The sequence below is a fragment of the Amblyomma mixtum genome, chromosome 7 (assembly GCF_055824585.1).
Source record: "Amblyomma mixtum isolate Tamu chromosome 7, ASM5582458v1, whole genome shotgun sequence".
NCBI classification, from domain to species: domain Eukaryota; kingdom Metazoa; phylum Arthropoda; class Arachnida; order Ixodida; family Ixodidae; genus Amblyomma; species Amblyomma mixtum.
The window spans coordinates 145,251,549-145,272,964 of NC_143018.1; the positions used below are offsets into that span (position 1 = coordinate 145,251,549).

General features: G+C 47.4%; 1 protein-coding gene across 1 annotated transcript in view; it reads left to right on the forward strand.

The window, feature by feature from the left end:
• LOC149337781 (putative 4-coumarate--CoA ligase 1) overlaps positions 1-21,416 on the forward strand; it is a 91,366-nt gene that overhangs the window by 65,096 nt on the left and 4,854 nt on the right. Inside the window, exons 8-10 of the mRNA XM_089554520.1 lie at positions 6,352-6,452; positions 7,193-7,337; positions 20,497-20,763. Coding sequence (XP_089410646.1) covers positions 6,352-6,452; positions 7,193-7,337; positions 20,497-20,763 — 513 coding nt within the window. The remainder of the gene's footprint in view (positions 1-6,351; positions 6,453-7,192; positions 7,338-20,496; positions 20,764-21,416) is intronic.

A 21,416-nucleotide genomic window follows, 5' to 3' on the forward strand; every position in this document is an offset into this window, starting at 1 on the left:
TCGCATGCAGCCGTATTTTCTCGTTGTCCGCCCGGCACCACGTGGCGACGCATCCACATCCTTATATATGTAGATGGGCCATTCTCTACTCCTCATTCATAGGTCCCTGGGAGTCTTCACAGCAATACTGGCTCAGTGGTGCAGCGGTTAAGTGATCCACCACTGCCCTGCGATGGCAGGTGCTGCCACCGGTGGCGCTTGTGCGACTCAGGTTGCTCTCCCCGAGCAACGCATCCCGACCAGTCACTAATTTACGAGGTCTGTTAGAAAAGTATCCGACTTTTTTTTTTTTTTTGCGAACACCTGATGGATATGAAACAAGCGCGCTTACAGCAGCCGACCTTGAACCCTCGTGCGCATGCACGAATTTTTCCCCGCCTGCCGATAGCGTCAGTCGCTGGGAAGCAGCGTTTGAGTGAGGGAGTGCGCAGTGCTCTCGTCGGTTTTTTGTTACAAGGAAAATGGCGGAGCGAGAGGAACAGCGCTACTACCTCAAATTTTGCCAGAAACTTGGCGATAGCCAAGTGGAAATTATTCGAAATGTTCAGACGGCTTTCGGTGATGATGCTATGGGCAGCACACAGATTAAGCAGTGGTGCAACTGGTTTAAAGAAGGCCGCACATCCGTGGAGAGAGAGCCACGCTCCGGCCGGCCATCAACATGCCGAAATGACCAGGCAATTGCCGAAGTGAACGCTGTGGTGATGCGGGACTGTTGTGTGACTATCCGAGAAATTGCGGAAGAGGTGAACATCAGCAATTTTTCTGCACATTCCATTATCACCGAAGATTTGGCCATGGAGAGAGTTGCGGCGAAATTCGTGCCGAAGCTGCTGACGATGGAGAAAAAGCAGCTTCGTGTTGAAGTCTCACAGGAGATGCTGGATTCCACAAACAGTTACCCTGACTTCACCGACGCCGTAATCACTAGTGACGAGTCTTGGGTGTACGGGTACGACCAGGAAACCAAACCCAGTCGTCACAGAGGACGCATTCCAGGTCACCAAGACCAAAGAAGGCCCGACAAGTGCGCAGCAATGTCAAAGTGATGCTGACTGCTTTTTTGACTCCCTCTGTGTGGCACACCACGAGTACGCACCCCACAGGGTCAAAGAATGACTAAAAAGTACTACAGAAATGTCCTCCATCGCCTACGTGGTGCTGTGCGGCGCAAGAGACCGGAATTAAGGTCAACAAAAAATTGGCGCATCCCTCGCGGCATTGCTCCTGCACATTCCTCGCATTTGATTCAGACTTTTCTGGCGAAAAACCAGACTCCTGTAGTTCAACAGGCTCCTTACTCTCCTGATATGTCCCCCTACGACTTCTGGCTGTTTCCTAAAATCCAGAGGTCATTGAAAGGAGCGCGATTTCAGAAAAGAAAGCACATTATGACTGCAACGACAGCAGAGCTAAATTCCATTCCGAAAAGGGTCTTTTCGGAATACTTCCAACAATGGCAGCACCGCTGGGAGATGTATATGGAGCCCCAAGGAGACTACTTTGAAGGTGATTAGGTTTCTAACGCTCCAGTTATGCCAGTTTTTTTTATTCGGCCAAAGGTCGGATACTTTTCTAACAGACCTCGTAGTTCTCACCCGGTCCGGGCAGCACAATTGTAATTCTTTTTCTCATCCATTCCACTCTTGATTGTGATGCGACAAGTTCACGTGACCTTGGTGGCCCATCTGCTTCCTAGGTTGCTTCTCGGGAGATTTTTTCGCTCGCGGCCAACGACGTCGACGATGGCTTTTCTGCGACACGAGCTCCTTAACGCTACTGCGCTAAAGATACACACTTGTCCACCTTTCACAATGGCGAGGAAGTGACAACTATGGGTGTGCTGTTCTCCCGCGCTCGCATTGTCGCCCAGTTATTATTTAGAACTATAATACATCTGAGAGAGGCGGAATATCTGTGTACGCGCTAGAGCTTCTTGAATCATCCCGGCAGCGAAGAGGCACCCACACACACAGAGAAGGAAGACTCAAAACACGGACGAACACTACTGTGTGTGTGGGTGCCTCTTCGCTGCCAGGATGATTTAAGAATGTTACCAACTTGCCCAAAAACGTGTTTTACACCAGTATAGCTTCATTATCAATTTATGCATTGCCCACGCATGCCGCGTTCACATAACTGTTTCTGCTCACCTTTGCATTTTCGCCACAGTAAAAAGCAAAGCTCAAGCACATACAGCTGCAGTGTCTGCTGAGCGAGCATAATAATTAAATAAGGGAACAGGAAACGAAACGCGTAGCCTTTGCTGCCCTGCTACCTACTGGTCATCGTTTATATCAGCTGCACTGGAAACATTCCAGCGTGGGATACGCACGACTTTTCGCCGTGTCCTGATCAGGTGACGGATCTGGACGGTGTTCTTCTCGCTGCTGGCGTGTCGATGGTCGAGAGGTCAATTCCGACTTCGACAAGCACACCTCAGGGCCTCTGATTATGATCCTAGACAGTCAGGGCAGCTTGAGTCAATCCTGTATTCTCATCGGCAGCAGCGAGTTCCACCTGCTTTCGGGCTGGAACAGACGAAAGCCTGGACCTCACGAATGATATCACTCACGTCAGAATACTTTTTGCAGACGCAGACGTTCGGAGAGTAGAAGGAAGCAACCACCGCTTCCTGCCCTAGGGTGGCCCACTGCAGCGCTCCGCACCGCCCCCGCAGCCATATGGCGAGGCCGAAGACGACGATTTCCATGCATTCGCCTCCAACTGAAATGGCAACGCAACGCACAGAACTTGTGGGCATTCGTAGTTGCGATCCTACGTATCATTTCGCGCGCACTGTAAAAACCTTTTCTTGAAAATACAGGTATTTTCGCGCAGCTTCGTAGCCAGAAAATCTTTGGTGCTGTGTTTTCTGTCTTGTGCATTGCGCTTTTTTAACACGGTTGTGAACAATCTGTTTTCTGTTTTCATTCATTTTGTTTCTTCCAGACTTTCTGTTTTCGTTTTTGTTTTTTTCCAGACTTTCTGTTTTTGGCTGACTTAAATTTCTTTTTCTGCCTTACATTTTGTTGACCCCGTTCATTAAACGTGCATGATGAAAGCCAGGCGGTTTGTGCAAAATTATGTCCATTTGAACAAAATAGCTCGGGGAACTTTGAAAGCACGTTAGTGACTGCGACATTGCAACTAGCGTGGAAAGCACAAGGACAAAGACAAGGGTGGCCAAGGGACAGAGAGCTTGAAAGCACGAAGCTCTGAAGTGGGATTATAGAGCGGCAGCTCCTGGTGGAAGGTCCTGCGAGCCTGTTCTTGGTGCCGTTGCCCAAAATCCTAACCTTGATCGACTGCTGGAATGGAAGGAACGGCTTAAGATTAGCATACTAATTTTATCTACACTATTTAGGTCAGATAATATATCCATAACAAACACAATCATACAACAACAACAGAAAGTGGTCCAAAGGCTCTAAGTCACAGTTATATTGTAGGCGGCTCTTCGAATAATGCATGAATCTAACAATGTAATCGCTTATAAACGCTGTCTCTGGTACCCGGAAAGATATCAAATAGCGAAGTTTATAAATTTACGTGCAACAACTAACTATTGAGGCCCATCTGGCTAACTACAGCACCTCAGATTCAGTGTTAGCGCTATTGTTGTGCACTCGTCAGCAGACGTCCGCTGTGGGGAATATTGAAAGTACACACGTGAAAGCGCGGCACTGCTGGTCGCCCACGCGCCTGTCATAAGAACGACGGGGTTCGCTAAAATTACAATAATTTGCTACCATTCCATAAACAGCAGTGCGCTTTGATCGAGGCCTTAAGGATGTACTGCCGCCCTGCTTTCTCCAGTAGACAACAGGCGGCTGTGACGACATCATCCTCCGTCCTTAGAGCAGCCAAAGGCACGCGGTTGGCTAGCAGCGTCACGCAGTTTTATGCTAACTTCCATAATGCACGCATCTGTTTCCGTGACAAGACGGCGTACAATCTCTGATCGGCCTGACGGCAGCCTCACACAGGCTGGGGCCTTTTAAGAGGAAAGCCTGTAATGCCTCGTACTGTCGTTAGCAGCCGTATCGGCAGATTTGTCCGCGTTTCGGCGTCTATACCTAAAAAGAAACAGCGTCAAGGCTGGGAATCGAACCAGGGCTTTTGGCGTTTAAAGCGGAGACGCTACCACTGCGTCACGATGGCTCAAGGTTTGAGCGTGAATAAAGGCGCATCTAGTGAATGCATGGCTCTCATAAATAAAATAAAAGGAATTAAAAGTAAAAATAATAAAATAAAAACAAAAGTAAAAACAATAAAAGAGAACAAAGGAAACAAAAATGAACCATAAAAAGAAAATGAAATATAAAAATAAAAAAATAAAAACAATAAACAAAAAACTAACAGTGCGCCAGGAAACGCTTTCGCCTTGCAGCACTTTAGAGAATCAAAGTGCCCCCTGAATTTTTTAAGTAGCGTCTTCATCCAGTGCATGAATGCTTACCGCAAGAAATATCTGGCAATGGTGACGACAACAATGTCTCAGTATGCACGCATGTACTAAGTGCTGGTGTGACCGGCGGCGACAAATTCAACAGGGCAGAATCGCGCGTTGTCTACGCAATAACAGGACCGCCGGGCTACGAACCACTCATAAAAATAAGTATAGCACATTATCCATAGCAAATAGGAGGAATTGGCACCGCATCCCTTCTTTAGCAAGCAGTCTGATCGATAAAACAACGCAGAAATGGATGTCCCATGCAGCCATCTTCGAGACACCAGGACCACAGCAAAACAAAGAACCCCACAATACACAATACATATTAATAAGTGCGGAAAATTGCCTGTGCTCTTTGTTTTTGTGTACAAATATATAAAGAGAATTGTAATGAGTTGCATGCACTTTTGAAGCAATTTTTTTCTAAAGCGGAGGGCCACGTTTCTGATGCTTCGTGTGCAACTGGGATAAGAACAGAAAATGTCTGTTTATTCGTGAACAAGTTTCTGTCCTAGGTCTTTAGGAGTTATTTTCTGTGGGACAACTGAAATTTCGTATAAAACTTCTGTAATTTTACACACATTTCTTACAGTGCACGCAGAATAAAGTGAAGAAATTCCTTGTCAGTTCGTCACGATTCCGCCGCGTCACATCACTTTTCCACTGGCCGCCGCAAGGGGCGTCTGCCGCTTAAAGGTGCACTGAAGAGGAATCTGAACTCCTATTTTTACAGCTGGAACACGATCTACACGTTCCGAGCGTTCTTGCAAACTTCAAATTGTAGTCCTGTGCGGCCGATTTTCTTAATTTAAATCGGATTAACGTACGGGTCCCGCATTTTTTTTTAATTCCCCGCAAACGGTGGAAGGAGTCGACCAACCTTTCACCCACTCCCGTGGCGGCTTGCCGCTCTGCCGTCGGCGGAGTGATACGTAGTGATCAGCGATGGCAAAGAGTCCACGGGTATTTTTATTTCCGTGGGCCAAATTTGCAGCTATGTAGACTCTGAATAGGCGTATAGCTATGTAGACTTTAATAGGCGTCACAGAAACCTAAAAAAAAAAATAAAACCGAAACCAAAGGCACTCCATGCGTTGGTCGACTCCTCACAACGTATACGGGGAATTAAAAAAAGTGGAATCCGGATGTTAATTCGTTTTAATTAGAGAAATCGGCCGCACAGGGCAATATATCGTAGTTTCTACGAATGCTGGGAACGTGTAGATCGAGTTCCCGTGGCAAAGAGACCAGTTCAGTTTCCTCTTCCGTGCACCTTTAAGCCCCTCGTGACTCCTAGCGCCGCGGCGTGATCACTCCTGGCAGTCCACAAGCACTCCCATAGCGTTACGCGCAAGTTTCATGATCAGGAAGCCATTGAAAAGCTGTGATGAAACGGTTCAAACTGTATCCGCAGAAGTCATATTTTCTACAGCGGCAGCGCACACGTCCACTGTGCTGAGGCACACCTCTTAAAGCGGTTAGCTTACGGATGACAGAACAATGCCGTCAAAGCCGAAGAAAGGGGCTCTACAGCCACTGCTGTAAAAATAGATGGAAACACTAAAACAGAGATTACAGCTTTTTTAATCATCTCTCTGGGTGCGAAGGCACTACTCCAGTCGTAACAACCCCGAGCAAGGATTTTGTCTTGTGACATTGTGGCGTCCTGACAACCTGGCCACCGGATTGTGAGCAAAATGACTAGCGTGGCTGGCGGCAGATTAATGGTTGGTCCGGATTGGTCGCTCGGGAACGACATGGGTCATACAGTCACTGCCTGTGGCTGCGACCGAAACAGCCTCCTGCTAGTGCAGTGGCCCTCTGCTTCATCTCTTAGTCCTGCAGTGGGCGTAATCAGGCTGATGAAGATTTTTTCTCTGCGGTTCACACAGGATATGGCCTGACCGAAGTGTGCTGCGCCATCTCCCACACCCGAGGAATGTGCCACGATTTTAAGACGGTCGGAATCCCAATGCCGTACGTCAGCGTGAAGGTACGACAGTTAAACATCTTGCATTACCGCGTTTAACAAGCGCGTTTAACGCGCGCGCGCGTGTGTGTGTGTGTGTGTGTGTGTGTGTGTGTGTGTGCGTGCGTGTGCGTGTGCGTGCGTGTGCGTGCGTGTGCGTGTGCGTGCGTGCGTGTGTGTGTGTGTGTGTGTGTGTGTGTGTGTGTGTGTGTGTGTGTGTGTGTGTGTGTGTGTGTGTGTGTGTGTGCGCGTGCGCGTGCGTGCGTGCGTGCGTGCGTGTGTGCGTGTGTGTGTGTGTGTGCGTGTGTGCGTGTGCGTGTGTTTGTGTGTGCGTGCGCGCGTGTGAGTGTGCGTGTGTGTGCGCGCGCGTGTGTGTGCTCGCGCGCGTGTGTGCGCGCGTGCGAGTGTGCGTGCGTGCGAGTGCGTGTTGCATCCGCTCATATATAGAAAAAAATGCTTAAAAATACGTGATTTGAGAGGACAGCGCACATTGGAGTAAGCAGGAGTAAAGGCCTGGAAGGTTATGTCGAGACTACGAGTAGGGCTTGCGATAGGGATAGTTGGATCCTCATTTTTAGGAGAGCTGCGCTGCTTAGAATGACGGGGACGCACTTAACATTTGCGCTTAACCGTTCCTCTTTGTCTGCGTTAAGCCTGTCTCTGTCATTCCAAGCAGCACAACTCTCGTAACAAAGAAGATCATAGCCGCATGCGAGCCGTGCGAGAAAAGAGTCTTAGGTTTCTTTTTTTCTTTTGTGCCGGAGGTTGTCGACGTGGAAAGCGGCGAGAAGCTGGGCCCCGGCGAGTGTGGCGAAATCTGCATCAAAGGACCGACCTGCTTCAAGGGCTACCTGGACAATCCCGAGGCCACGGCTGCCGTATTCGACGCAGACGGCTTCGTCAAGTCAGGCGAGTGTGGCCGATTTGGGTGCACGGCGGATACGCTGTGGGAAGTCAACGAACTAACAGCTAGGATGTGGTACAGGGGCCATGGAGGGGTAGAAAGCAGCAGAAAATCCAGAGCTGGAAGAATTTTTTTTCTATAAGTAAATAATTAGCATCCTATAAATAGCGCAATTGTAAGTATATTACGTTGTCAAAGTTACTGCTCACCAAAAAGTAATAACATTTCATTGCAGTGATTCATTGCAGTTATTTCCAAATTAACCCCTTTATCTTTGACATATACAAAAAGTACACTGGTGCCAGCTTCGATAAGAATTTTAAGTTGGTTAATTTATTTTGAGGCAAGCGAGAATCAGCTTCAAAATGAACGTCAAGACTTTAGGCCTGGTTTGCCGGCACACAGCAGAAAGCTTTGCCGACAAAAACAGCAGTGTGACTGTTTTTTTCAGTGGCAACATGGAAAGGAACCAATCAATTTTGCTGCGTTAGAAGAGCTCCAAGTAACTTACCAAACTAAGATTTATTGGAAAAGTTCTTGAACTACTATAATTTATTTGAAGTACCCCTTAGTGTAAAGTAGGATCGCGCTGCGGCACGGAGAGAGAGCCAGGACGAACGTCATCTTGACTAGGATGGTTTATTTCCCGGTTACATGCCAGCTGGATGGGGCGACCAGCTCACCGGTCGTAGACGCGTTTCATTTCGTTTGGGGATGGCTGGTACATGTACCGCCTCGCTGGTTTACTTGGTTCCTGTCCTGAGTGGCTTAGCAACACAGTGTCATCAGCGAATCGCAGATTACTTAGGTATTCTCCGTTGACCCTTATCCCAAACTGTTCCCATTTCAGGCCCCGGAATACCAACTGTTAACAGGCAGCGAATAACATTGGCGAGATCGTGTCACCCTGTCTGACAACTTTTCTGATTGGAATTTTATTGCTTACTTTATAGAGGACTATGGTAGCTATGCAATCATTATAAATATCTTACAATAATATCACATAACAGTATTCTGCACCCTGATTCCGCAATACCGGCATGACAGCTCAGGTTTCCACTGAGTCAAATGGTTTCTCGTAACTAGTAAAGGCTATATATAGGGGCTGGTTATATTCTGCGCATTTCCCTATCAACTGTTTGATAGCGTGATTATGGTCTATTGTTGAATATCCGTTACGAAACCCTGCCTGATCATTTGGTTGATTGAAGTCTAAGGTTGACCTGACTCTGTTAGCGATTACCTTAGTAAATACCTTGTTGGCAATGGACAGTAACTTGATCGGTCTGTAATTCTTCAAGTACGTTGCGTCTCCTTCCTTATCAATTAAAATAACACTAGCAATCTTCCAAGCTCCTGGTACGCTCGATGTCTCAAGGCATTGCGTATACAGGGTGGCTGGTTTTTCGAGCACAATCTCTCCTCTGCCCTTCAATAAATCTGCTGTTACCTGATCCTCACCAGCTGCTTTCCCCTTCTGCATTGCTCCTAAGGCTTCCTTTACTTTATCCTTCATTACTGGCGGGATGTCCCATTGCTGTGTTCCACTGCCTCTCTCAGTAACTTTTTGATTACATTCGCTACTGTATGGATTTATGCAGAACTCTTCGGCAACTTTAACTATTTTATCGATAATACTAATGGCATTGCCCTCTCTCTCTTAGCGCATACATCGGGTTCTTACCTATGCCTAATTATCTCTTCACTGCTTTTTAGGCTACCTCCATTCTTTAGAGCATCCTCGATTTTCTCCATGTTAATCTTCAGAGCATTCTGTCCTGTGGGCGGAAACTTAAAGGGACCAAGTACGCAATAAGAGAAGATTTTGAATTTCCAAGCCGGCAGGTATGTTCCAAACTACTTCACTTCATTCGCCCAAGAAAATATGCCTTTAAACAGGCTTTTTACAAGCAATGCAGAAAGTTGGGCGAGTTGGTAATACATGTTGAACTTAGCAAAGCGCAATAAAGAGACAGGGACAAGAATAAGAAGAAGCACGCAGGACAATCTTTATGTACGCAATAAATGCTATATTTACGACCCGACCCCTGAAAGCGTGATAGAAAACACCAACTCGGCAACCAGCACGCGATGGAACGCAGGTCCTTCATCCGCAAGCATTTCTGAAAGCAAAACATGACGCTCCAAAAAGCAGGTGCCATGTTCTGTCACCATCCGGCGCCCTCCGCCATGCCTTGATCTAAATGTCGCGTTCACGAACATCCGAAGCGTAATCCCAAAACGTGATCCTCTTGAAAGTTTCATTACTGATGTTGATGCCGATGCTGCGCTATTAACTGAAACTTGGCTGAACGCAGATATCATAGCTTCGGAAATTTTAAGGCGGAAGCCTTTAATGCCTCATCGTTGTAAGCAGTGGTTGTCGACAAAAATGTCACGCATTTCAACTGGTCGAAATGGTCGTGGCGTCACAGTGCGGGAATTTGAAACTGAGCCAATTGTACTTTACCTAGTATCCATGCAACCAATTCAAGGGATGGCATAGTAATGCTCCAAGTAACTGGGAATGAATATAGTTATTTAGTTAATTAACCAATTACCCGAATTAACCTTTCTAGTCCGACCAGACAAATAAAGAAACCGAGTAGGAAATTGTTCAAGTTGGGGAATCGAACCAGTGTCTCCGGAGTGCGAGACAAGCACGCTAACCACTCCGCCCTGCCAGCTCGATTGTCTGGAATGAACACAGGCACGTCTAGTGAATGCGTTGTCTTCGTTCACTCTCATCTTCCTCTTTTCTCTTATGACGAGGTTCAGATGTCCATCGAGATATGCGAGACAGATACATTTCCTTTCCACAAAAACAAATTTACCGATGAGCAAGGCGTAGAGCCGAACGGGCGATGGCGTTCAGTGGACTCCCTGGCAGCGTTTCAAGAAGCTGTCGTGCTTCACTCTTAGAGGCGAAGCTTAACATAACCACACATCACTGACCTAAGCAGCAACATCGCGCCCCCCTGAATTTTTCCCCTAACCTTAACTACACTATATACCGGCATGACGGGAAAAACAAAAAAGGTGACGGCGTCCTCATAGCTATCAAGAAAGCCCTATCATCATCTCACATTAATAGCGACGACACTCTTGAACTCACGTGAGCATGCTTGGACGACGAGGCAAGAAAAATTGTTCTTGGCATTTGCTACAGTCCACCGGATAGCGATTCAACATTCTGTCACGCTCTGTATTGCTCTTTAACCAATATCAGAAATAACTTTTCAAGGTCCCTCATGTATTTTCTCGAGATAACAGCTCAAAAAAATTGACAGGACACATAGAATAAGAAGAGAGAGAGAGAAACAACTGTATTGCCATAGATTGGCGGGATTTAGGGCAGGTGGGCTTGGTGTGTCCCCCAGGTGGGGGCGACTTCCTGGGCCCACGAAATGAGTGCCAGTTGGATGCTCTTGTCTGGCCTTCTGAGGAGTTGGTTCCATCGTTCTTCGGAGGGAGCTGGCAGTAAGGTTCGAGGGGGCGGATTTCCCGCGCAACTCCAGAGGATGTGCGCCTGGGTGCCGATTTCTCCCTGGTAACAATTTTGGCAGACGGGGTCGTATTCCCCGTCTGTGATGAGTGAAATTCTAGAATGGCTAAGGATCGAGTGTGTTTGCAACCTGCGGAGCAAGGTGGCTTGCGCTCGATTCAAGTCGGGGTGTGGAGGCGGGAACTGGCGTCTCATTTTTCGTTTGTCTTTAGCTGTAGGAGGCCTAAAGACAAACGAAAAATTGTGGCCCTCCCTTACATCCACAACATCTCCCACCGTCTCAAAAAGATTGGCCGAAGAGCTGGTGTTAATGTCGTGCTCACAGTCCCGAGAAAACTAAAAAGCCTTTGCCGGCGCGTGAACGCCGAAGAGCAGGAAAAACTGCGCGGGTGCACAACAAACCACCAGACCCGCTTCGTGGAATGCGCGCAAGGCGTTGTTTATTCTCTTCCGGTGAAATGTGGGAAGAAGTACACAGGCCAGACAGGCAGATGCACCAACGAAAGGCTGAAAGAACATAAAATTAACGACGAACAAGCACGCAGGCATATTGGAATTCATGTAAGGGATTTCCTACCAAAAACCTCCTCGGCTGAGTATGCACAGTGCAATGTGATAGAAAAGCACACCGATCAGCTCGTTCGCGAGATAATTGAGGCAGCCGAGATAATGAAGCTTGGAGACGACTGTATAAGCACGCCATCTGTACTTTTGACAACAAAAGAACTGGAGCTGTTGTACGCGCGGTGACTCTGGGGGGAAGTGAAGACACGGGCGGCAGAAGTCACGTATCTGTGTCACGTGCTGAGTGTAAGCAGCATATCAGGCAATCTTTAGCTCGAAATAAACTTGTTGTAAGTCAGCGCTCGTGGTGCCTTCTTATTCTATGTGTACGGTCTGTGTTTTTGCGCTGTTACCTGGAGATGGATCACCAAAAAGCCCAAGCTGCTGTTCTGGCTCATGTATTTATTTGGCGATTTTAACTTCCCGAACATTAGCTGGCCCCTACTCTCAGTGCTTAATGGATCACCTTCCACCGACGCAAAACATTTCCTCGACCTAACACTTGACTTTAACCTACGATAAGTCATTACAAACCCAACAAGAGGAAACAACATTCTCGACCTACTCCTTACGACTTCCCCCAACGGCGTAAAAGGTGTAACCACGTTACCTGGCATTAGCGACCATAACTTACTTCACATCTGCCTCTCATTGCCCATTAAAAAACGATCCCCAATGCAAGAGGTAATAACCGACTAAAAAAGGCTAATTTTGACGTCATCAACCATGCGCTATCAGAATTCTACAGCTCTTTTCAGAATTTTAATCATTCTCGCTCGGTCAGTGCCAACTGGGAACTTTTTAAGACCACTATGCTAACCCTGAAAAACATGCACATTCCGTCCTTCATTGTAAAGTCCGATTCTAACAATGAATGGTTCAATAGACAACTTAAAAGACTTCTTAATAGGAAAGAACGACTTTATCGAACAGCTAACTTGCATAACCATCCCGTAGCGTGGGAACGATGCGCAAAAGAATATAACGAAAAATTGACCTCCACCAAGGAGAAGTCTTTTCCTTCGATTTACACTCAATCCTCCTAACAAACCGCAATAAATTCTGGCGCATTCTCTCCCCTAAGATACGATCCAATAGAATTGAGCTTCTGGAGGTTAACCGTGAACCAACAGACAGTGATAAGAGAGCGACAATCATAAATGAAAATTTCTGTTCAGTGTTCTCTCCAGCAGCTGGCAGTCCAAATCCTTTTCCAGCCATCTCAACAGCAACCATGCCCAAAATTACAGTCACCCCGGCAGGCATAGCTGATCTAATTAGTTCACTCAAGACTTCTTCATTGGCTGGTTACGACCAGATCAACAGCAAACTCCTAAAAAACACCTGTGTAGTATCATGCCAGATACTGCATTAATATTTGCCCAATTATTAGAATCCGGAAACGTTCCTGACGACTGGAAAATAGCAGAAATTGTACCGATGTTCTAAAAAGGTGACCGCACAAATCCTCCCAACTATCGCCCTATTTTTTTAGCCAGCATTCCTTCCAAATTACTTTAGCATGTTATATCATCCAGCCGAATGAGCGACCTTGATTCCATAAACTTCTTTTATCCCCATCAACATGGTTTTCGAAAACACTACTCCTGCGAAACTCAATTGGCTGCATTCACTCATGACATCCTTCACTTTATGGACGAAAACTTTCAAATTGGCGCCATATTTTTAGATTTCTCCAAGGCCTTCAACCGTGTTCCGCACTCAAATTTGCTCGGAAAACTTTCCTGTCTAGGTATCCCTGATAATATAACCTGGATCAATCAGTTTCTTCTTGGACGCAGACAATTCACATCAAGCAATGGCTACCGCTCATCCCTTGCTGATGTTACTTCAGGTGTCCCCCAGGGCGCCGGCTTATCCCCGCTACTCTTCCTCATTTACATCAGTGATCTCCCAGCTAATATAGAAACTAAACTAAGACTGTTTGCGGACGACTCTGTCATCTACAATCCCATTCGCCATCTCAGTTATAGCCACCTACTACAAAAAGAAATTGATACAATAGCCACATGGTGTGACACCTGGCTCATGCCTTTGAACCTGGACAAATGCCAACTCTTGTTGTTCTCCTGCAAACGAACGGTAATTCAGCATTCATACACCATCAACGCTACCCCGGTTGCCAAAAGATGATCCTACAAGTATCTTGAACCACATCTTTCATCTTCGTTATCTGGGGTCAATCACGTCGAAACAATATGCTCGGATGCCTCACGTGTTATGTAGGTTATTTACGGCGAAACCTCAAATCAGCATCCTCTGAAGTGAGAAAACTGGCTTATCCAACTTTCATCTGTCCCAAACTAGAATTTGCATCATCGATCTGGCACCCATCTCAAGCCTACCTCACCGCCGAGCTCGAAGCCGTCCAAAATCGTGCAACCTGCTTCATCACTTCTGAATACTCCAAAAAAATCAGTATCACTGCACTTAAACGCTCTTTCTCCCTGCCCACTCTAAAGTCGCGCCGCACCATCTCCCGTCTTTGCCTACTGCACAGCTTCTTTTGCCACCCTGCTTCCAGACACCCTTTGCTGCAACCACCACTCAGAACGTCCAGTCGCCTAAGCCATAGCCCCCCATAGGAGGTATCAGGAGCCGCACTTCAGCTATGAACAGTTCATTTTTCCCCGACGCGATTACTCTCGGAATGCCCAACCTAGCGACGTAGTTTTATGCGACGATCGCGAATCATTTCGCACAAAACTCGCCAGTCATTTCCACGATGTGTAAGCATTTCATCAGTAAGTTCTCATCAATCATTCATTGGCTTTCAACTTTGCTTGCCGCCGCACGTGCATTTCTTGCTTTTTTCGGCATCATCCCACGAATACCTTGATGCTCTTTATTTATTTATTTTTCTTGTCTTTTATAATTTGTAGTGTTTGTGCTAATTCTGCCTGCCTTCATCATGTTTGTATTTACCCCAACTGTAACCGCTCCTTATGTAATGCCCTCAGGCCCTCAAGGATAAAATAAATGAAATGAAATGAAGTGAAATTATATAACCAGACCTGTCTTTGATGTCTGTTTCCTGCGACCAGAGCCATCACACTCTCTCATATTGTCACGTGGTGGTGACGGCACTCCAGAGTCAGAAAGGCAACCAGAAGCTTGCGCCCAGAAAGAAATGAACAAATCGACCACCACCAAGCAGGCATGGTACTAATGCGGGCGCCGATTTGTGCATTTCTTTGTGGGCGCAAGTTAGCTGATCACAGAGTCCATTTTGGAAGACGTTCGGTGCTTTCCTGACTGGCGAATTGCCTTCACCACTAAGTGACAGTGCGATGTCGTCTCTGGTCGTATGGATAGCTCACAAAGCTGGTCTACATGGTTACACGATTTCGTAAACACTGCGATTTTCGGTCTTTATCCGGCGGAGAACAGCGGTGGCACCAAGAATGAAACCACATGCTTCTTGCACGCAATGCAGATGCTTTAGCACGTCAATCCTTCACCTGTCCCCTTTGTGCAGGCGTGTAATAATGCTTGTCTTCTTCCCCCTTGCAAGTGCGGAGTAGCGCATTCCGGCACTTTACTAGAAGCCTCTAGCAGCAGGGCTTCACGAGGAATCGAGTTAGGTCGGAGGCGATTTCCCGCTTCTTCAGCCTCACCTTTGCGTGCAGGCAACGAAAATCACCACTGCAGATCATTGCTACGATTCTCTGCACCGGCGTGAAATGCATCTAGTCTACTTGATCATGAAGTCGCTGGCTAGCTGACAGATAAGGTAGTTCCACCAACCTCCTATACCGTTATCACCGCTGAGCACGTGTGCGTAACGAGAAAATAAACCGGATGTGAAGAGTACAAGGCTCCACCGTCCATTTCTCGCTCAGCCGCTCATGGAAAGTTCTTGCTTCCAATATCTTACAATCATTATCGTCATCGATGTCTCCGTTTTTCTGGTGTCAATATTTGGAATGCTATTCCATGCTCAGTCATATCTTCACCTAATATATTTAGAGCACTGAAAATTTTTTTCCTTCAAACAGAAGCGTCTCAGTGAAGCGACACTATATGCGTCTGTGGCGTGGCATTATACCACTAATCTATTGAACGTGGCAATATGAATGTAGAATGACATTTATTTTTTAGTTGGTTATATGAATGTCATACGATAGTGTTTCAGTCTGTATTTTGTATTGTATTTTGTATTGTATTTTGTATTGTATTTTGTATTGTATTTTGTATTGTATTTTGTATTGTATTTTGTATTGTATTTTGCATTGCAATTGTTTCATTCTACACCGACAAATGTGTATGTTTTTTTCTTCTTTCCCCCTGAATCGTCAGTAGACTTATTTGTATTCATTTTGGGATCCACAACTAGCCTCTGGCTAAGGATCCTTCAGTGTCTTCATGTAATTCATGTAAGAAGGAAAGAAAGAAAGAAGGAAAGAAAGAAAGAAAGAAAGAAAGAGAGAAAGGAAGAAAGAAAGGAAGAGAGAGAGAGAAAGAAAGAAAGAAAGAATGAAGGGAAGAAAGAAAGAAAGAAAGAAAGAAAGAAGGAAAGAAAGAAAGAAAGAAAGAGAGAAAGAAGGAAAGAAAGAAAGAAAGGAAGGAAGGAAGAAAGAAATAAAGAAAGAAGGAAAGAAGGAAAGAAAGAAAGAAGGAAAGAAAGGAAGAAAGAAAGAAAGAAAGAAAGGAAGAAAGGAAGAAAGAAAGAAGGAAGGAAGGAAAGAAAGAAAGAAAGGAAGCAAGGAAGAAAGAAAGAAAGGAAGAAAGGAAGAAAGAAAGAAGGAAGGAAAGAAAGAAAGAAAGAAAGAAAGAAAGGAAGGAAGAAAGAAAGAAAGAAAGAAAGAGAGAAAGAGAGAAAGAAAGAAAGAAAGAAAGAAAGGAAGAAAGGAAGAAAGAAAGAAGGAAGGAAAGAAAGAAAGAAAGAAAGAAAGAAAGGAAGAAAGAAAGAAAGAAAGAAAGAAAGAGAGAAAGAAAGAAAGAAAGAAAGAAGGAAAGAGAGAAAGAAAGAAAGAAAGAAAGAAAGGAAGAAAGAAAGAAAGAAAGAAAGAAAGAAAGAAAGAAAGAAAGGAAGAAAGGAAGAAAGAAAGAAAGAAAGGAAGAAAGAAAGAAAGAAAGAAAGAAAGAAAGAAAGAAAGAAAGAAAGAAAGAAAGAAAGAAAGAAAGAAAGAAAGAAAGAAAGAAAGAAAGAAAGAAAGAAAGAAAGAAAGAAAGAAAGAAAGAAAGTGACAGATCATAAGGACGCTAACTTATGACCTTCGTCCCGGCTTGTAAAGCCACCTTTCGGCCAGTCAGACGCGCTCTCAAAGTGACTTTGTCAACAGTTCAGGATGATGTTGGACCAGTTCTGTGAATCTTCGTCGAAATCAAGCTGTGTCTACTGCTCAAAAAACGGCCCTTGCATTGAACTCCAGTTTGACCCGATCTAGCGCTAGGTGTGGCCCCCTTATCCGGCAGACTACGCCGCGCGGCTGACTATGCAGCCCCCTGCTAGGCTTGTCTTTCCTTGGATTGCACTTTGTTAGCATGAGGAACGACAGGTTGGCTTCTCGCGCGTTACATGCCTTGTCCATGCCCATATCTACTTCTTGGTTTCTTCTAGCATGTCAGGAACTGAGGTTTGCTGCCTGGCCCACTCTGCTTAGCTCTTGAGCGGGGAAGGGTAAGAAAATGAGGGCTCAATAAGACACACTTATGAAAGAATCCAACAGTCATTGAAAACTACTGGAAAGCAAAGGGGAATGCATTTATAATTATTACTTTTACGGTTTTCAACGTTGGGAAAAGTACTCATTTTATGGATAAAAGTTAATTGATTAAGCGCAGAAGAAAAAACAAGCATGTGCAGCTGGTGGGATCATAACCTACTACCTCAGAATTTCGCGTATGGTGCTCCACGAACTGAGCAACGGCGGCGGCCGTCCGATCGTCTCCTTTCGGGGATGTTTTTGTTGCTTGTTGGCTAGCCTTGAGGGCGTTCACCAGCGCCACCCACGTAAAAGAGCGGCGGACGTAGGTCCTGTACTACCACTAGTGTTCCGTTTAAACAGATAGAACGGTGAGGGCACGAACTGTGCGAGAACCCCCACATGCTGTTCACAGAATCAAGGCTGCCAGAGCCAAGGCCTTGGTTAATATATTGAGCGTACAAAAGCAGGAACTTGGGGGGCTCATAAGACATACATATATAGGAAGGCAACTGTCATCGCAACCAAAGTAAGCAGGAGAAAATGCTTCTATCTTTTATTTACTTATTTTATGCTGTTGATTAAAGGAAAAATAAATAGTGTAATTTTACCGACGAAAGATAATATATTGTCACAGGCCAGACGGAGGACAGTCGTAGACGTAGAGGGGGACCGCAGAACGGCCGAGGGTTTTAATCACAAAGAACAGAGCCAGCTCGAGCGCGCCTCACGCGAACGCGACCACTTCGTCCTCGTCACGGCTTAGCGCGCAGGTAGCTCGAGCCAGGTCCGTGGCATTAGTCCCCCGGAAAAGGAGAGCATCGTCCCGATGCGAGGGTATGTACAAAGCAGAAAACGAACAGGAAAAGCAGGAAGGCAATGTTAAAAAAAGAACAAAAAGAAATAAATTAAAACGCAGAACCCGAACACAGTTTAAAGTGGAGCGTCATCGCTCTCACGGGAGAAGTATGGCTTAAGTCGCATTACATGCACAATGTCAGTCCGGGGTTGCCGGCGACCGGTAGACACAGTTCCACGTGGAACAACCTCATAATCCACGTTTCCAACACGACGGAGCACCTCATAAGGTCCGAAATATCGGTGCAGCAGTTTTTCGGACAATCCCTTTTGGCGGACAGGGGTCCACACCCACACACGGTCACCGATGTTGTAGGTAACCTCCCTGTGGCGCCGGTTGTAACGTCTGGAGTCCGTGTCTTGTTGAGCTGTTATGTGCAAACGAGCAAGCTGGCGAGCTTGCTCGGCTTGTTCGACAAAGGAGTCCACATCTGGTGTCAAGTCATCATCCACGCACGGGAGCATGGCGTCCAGCATCATCCGCACTTCTCTGCCGTAGACTAGACGGAATGGTGTAAAGCGGGTTGTTTCTTGAGTCGCAGTGTTGTACGCAAATGTGATGTACGGGAGTATTTGGTCCCAGGTTCTGTGTTCCACATCCACGTACATGGAAATCATGTCGGCCAGTGTTTTATTCAGGCGTTCTGTGAGCCCATTTGTTTGGGGATGGTATGCTGTCGTTGTTCGATGGCTGGTGTGACTCAGCTCAAAGATGTCGTGGACAAGCTGAGCTGTGAATGCCTTCCCTCGGTCTGTGATGACGACGGACGGAGCGCCGTGTCGAAGCACTATTGCACGCATAAAGAAGTGCGCAACTTCGAACGCTGTGCCTTGAGGGAGAGCCTGCGTTTCGGCGTAACGCGTCAGGTAATCGGTGGCAACAGCTATCCATCTGTTTCCTCATGCCCGTGGCATTAGTCCGGGGGACTAATGCCATGGACGGGGACTACCTGCAGACAAGCCTCGGAATCCCAGAGGCCGATATGGACACCGCCGGAAGACGTGACCGGCCTCGCCACAATGGTAACACAGGGGACGTCGGTCTGGCGCACGCCAAATATCGGTCTTTCTCGGCGCCTGTCCTCGAGCTTGCCAGTAGGTAACCGGCTTCTCGGCGTGTACTGCGACTACCGAAGGGGCATACGGTGGCGCGCAGGGAACCGGCGCAGGACGGCGCAGCACGTCCGCATACGTCGCTGGCGGCCAAGCAGCTGGCTGTGGTGGCGGCTCTACTGGAGCGACGGGTGGTCTGAGCGCCTGCTGAACTTCCTCCCGAATGGCGCTAGTCAGAGAGTCCACAGGAAAAATCCCCTGAAGTTTCTGCAGCTCCTCACGGACCACAGAACGCACGATGTCCCGAAGGGAGCTTGTATTGGCCGCCGATGCAGCATCCAGGGGGTGTAGAGCCGAGATAGGGTTTAGCTGCCGGTCGTAGAAATTGTACCGTTGCTGGAGCGCCCTCTCCATGAGCACAGCCTCGGAGAGGAACTCGGCGACTGTTCTGGGCGGGCTTCGCACAAGACCGCAGAACAATTGCTCTTTCACGCCTCTCATCAGGTGTCTGAGCTTTTTGTCTTCCGTCATGGTCGGGTCCGCTCGGTTGCAGAGGCGCGTCACTTCCTCCACGTACATCGCTACGTTCTCATTTGGTAGCTGAATGCGAGCGGTCAATTCACGCTCGGCCCGTTCACGGCAATCGCTGCTGGTGTAAGTCTCCAACAGCTGGCGACGAAAGTCCTGCCACGTCGTTAGACTCGTCTCGCGGTTTTCGTACCAGATCCGAGCGGCGTCTTCTAAGCTGAAGTAGACGTTCCGGATCTTAGCACTGTCGTCCCAGCCGTTGAAACGCGCAACGCGCTCGAACTGATCAAGCCAGTCTTGGGCGTCCTCCGAGTATCCGCCGTGAAAGGGCTTCGGGATCCGGGGATTTTGCAGGCTCACAAAAGAAGCAGGTGTGAACGGGGCGCTGTCTGACCTTGCTGCCGTGGTCGTAGCCATGGGTGCGCTCTCTTGAGGCCGGAGTCCGAATTCTGGAGACAAGCCGCGGAGCCTGCGGCTGACACGATGGACGGGGGTTCGCACAAGAGGCACCGGGCTTGTGCTTCGGCTCTCCGAGGAAGGATGGAGCATCAGCCAAGAATACCCCGCACCTCCACCAGATGTCACAGGCCAGACGGAGGACAGTCGTAGACGTAGAGGGGGACCGCAGAACGGCCGAGGGTTTTAATCGCAAAGAACAGAGCCAGCTCGAGCGCGCCTCACGCGAACGCGACCACTTCGTCCTCGTCACGGCTTAGCGCGCAGGTAGCTCGAGCCAGGTCCGTGGCAATATTATTGTAATATCCTCCCATTTAACAGCACTATAAATAAAAGCAAGTGATAGAAACATTCCCCTTTGCTTTGCATGGTGTCTATGACTGCTGGCTTCCTTCACACCTACTCGATTCTAGCACTGTCCTCAATGTCTTCCTTAGCGTCCCTTCAATTTGACTCGGCGAAGATTTCTTGACGATGTTCGACTGCGATAAAGCGAAGCCAATGCAATAACTGATGTGTTTGCACCCATAGGCGACACGGGCTACTACTCGGAACGGGGCGAACTGTACGTGCTGGACCGCATCAAGGACCTCATCAAGTGCATGGACCAGCAGGTGGCGCCCGCCGAGTTGGAGGATCTGCTCCAGGAGCACTCTGACGTCGCGCAGGCAGCGGTGGCCGGGGTGCCGCACCCGGATTATGGCGAGGCACCCATCGCCTTCGTGGTGCTCCACCAGCGGCCCGCCACTCCAGAAGACGAGCGGGCCAAGAAGGTGGCCATCGCCGCCTACATCAAAGGCAAGTTGTTCTCCGGGAAGCGAGGAGGCACTAGTTCCATTTTGATGACGCGTATGAAACAGTGAGAATGCGGAGCACACACGTTACGAAAAACGTGCTAAAATCTGCGTGCTTTTGAGATGTTTTACCCATAGCCCGTGGTTTGTGCGATGTTGGTGTACGTTAAGGATGCCTAAGTGGTCGGAATTATCTGGAGCCGTACACTGCGGTATCCCTCATAGCCTTTTTGGGACGTCCGACTTTATAAACCAACCAATCAGTCATATAATATTCGTATCACTTGGGCGTTTCGGTTCATTTTGGAACATGAAAAGCGTAACGCAATAGGACCAAGTTCTCTCGCCCACACAGAAAACTTGCTGAATTCTTTGCATGAAACCATTAAGCAGAGAGGGCTGTAGTCTCGACCTGCTAACGCGGATTTGCCTCCTTATGTTACAGGAAATTCCCCTTGGAAGTGCAGGTAGATGACAAAAAAAATAATAGCATAGCGATATCCGTGTCACTAGAGAAATCACAGTAAAGTGCAGGTCATACAGCGTGTGCGCGCGTAGAGCTGCCTGTACGTAGTATACTGTCAGCGCCGCCAGCTCCGTTATAGACGCGTGAAACTTCATGCCGCTGTCTCGGGGCCCGTGTAAGCGCTGGTTTTA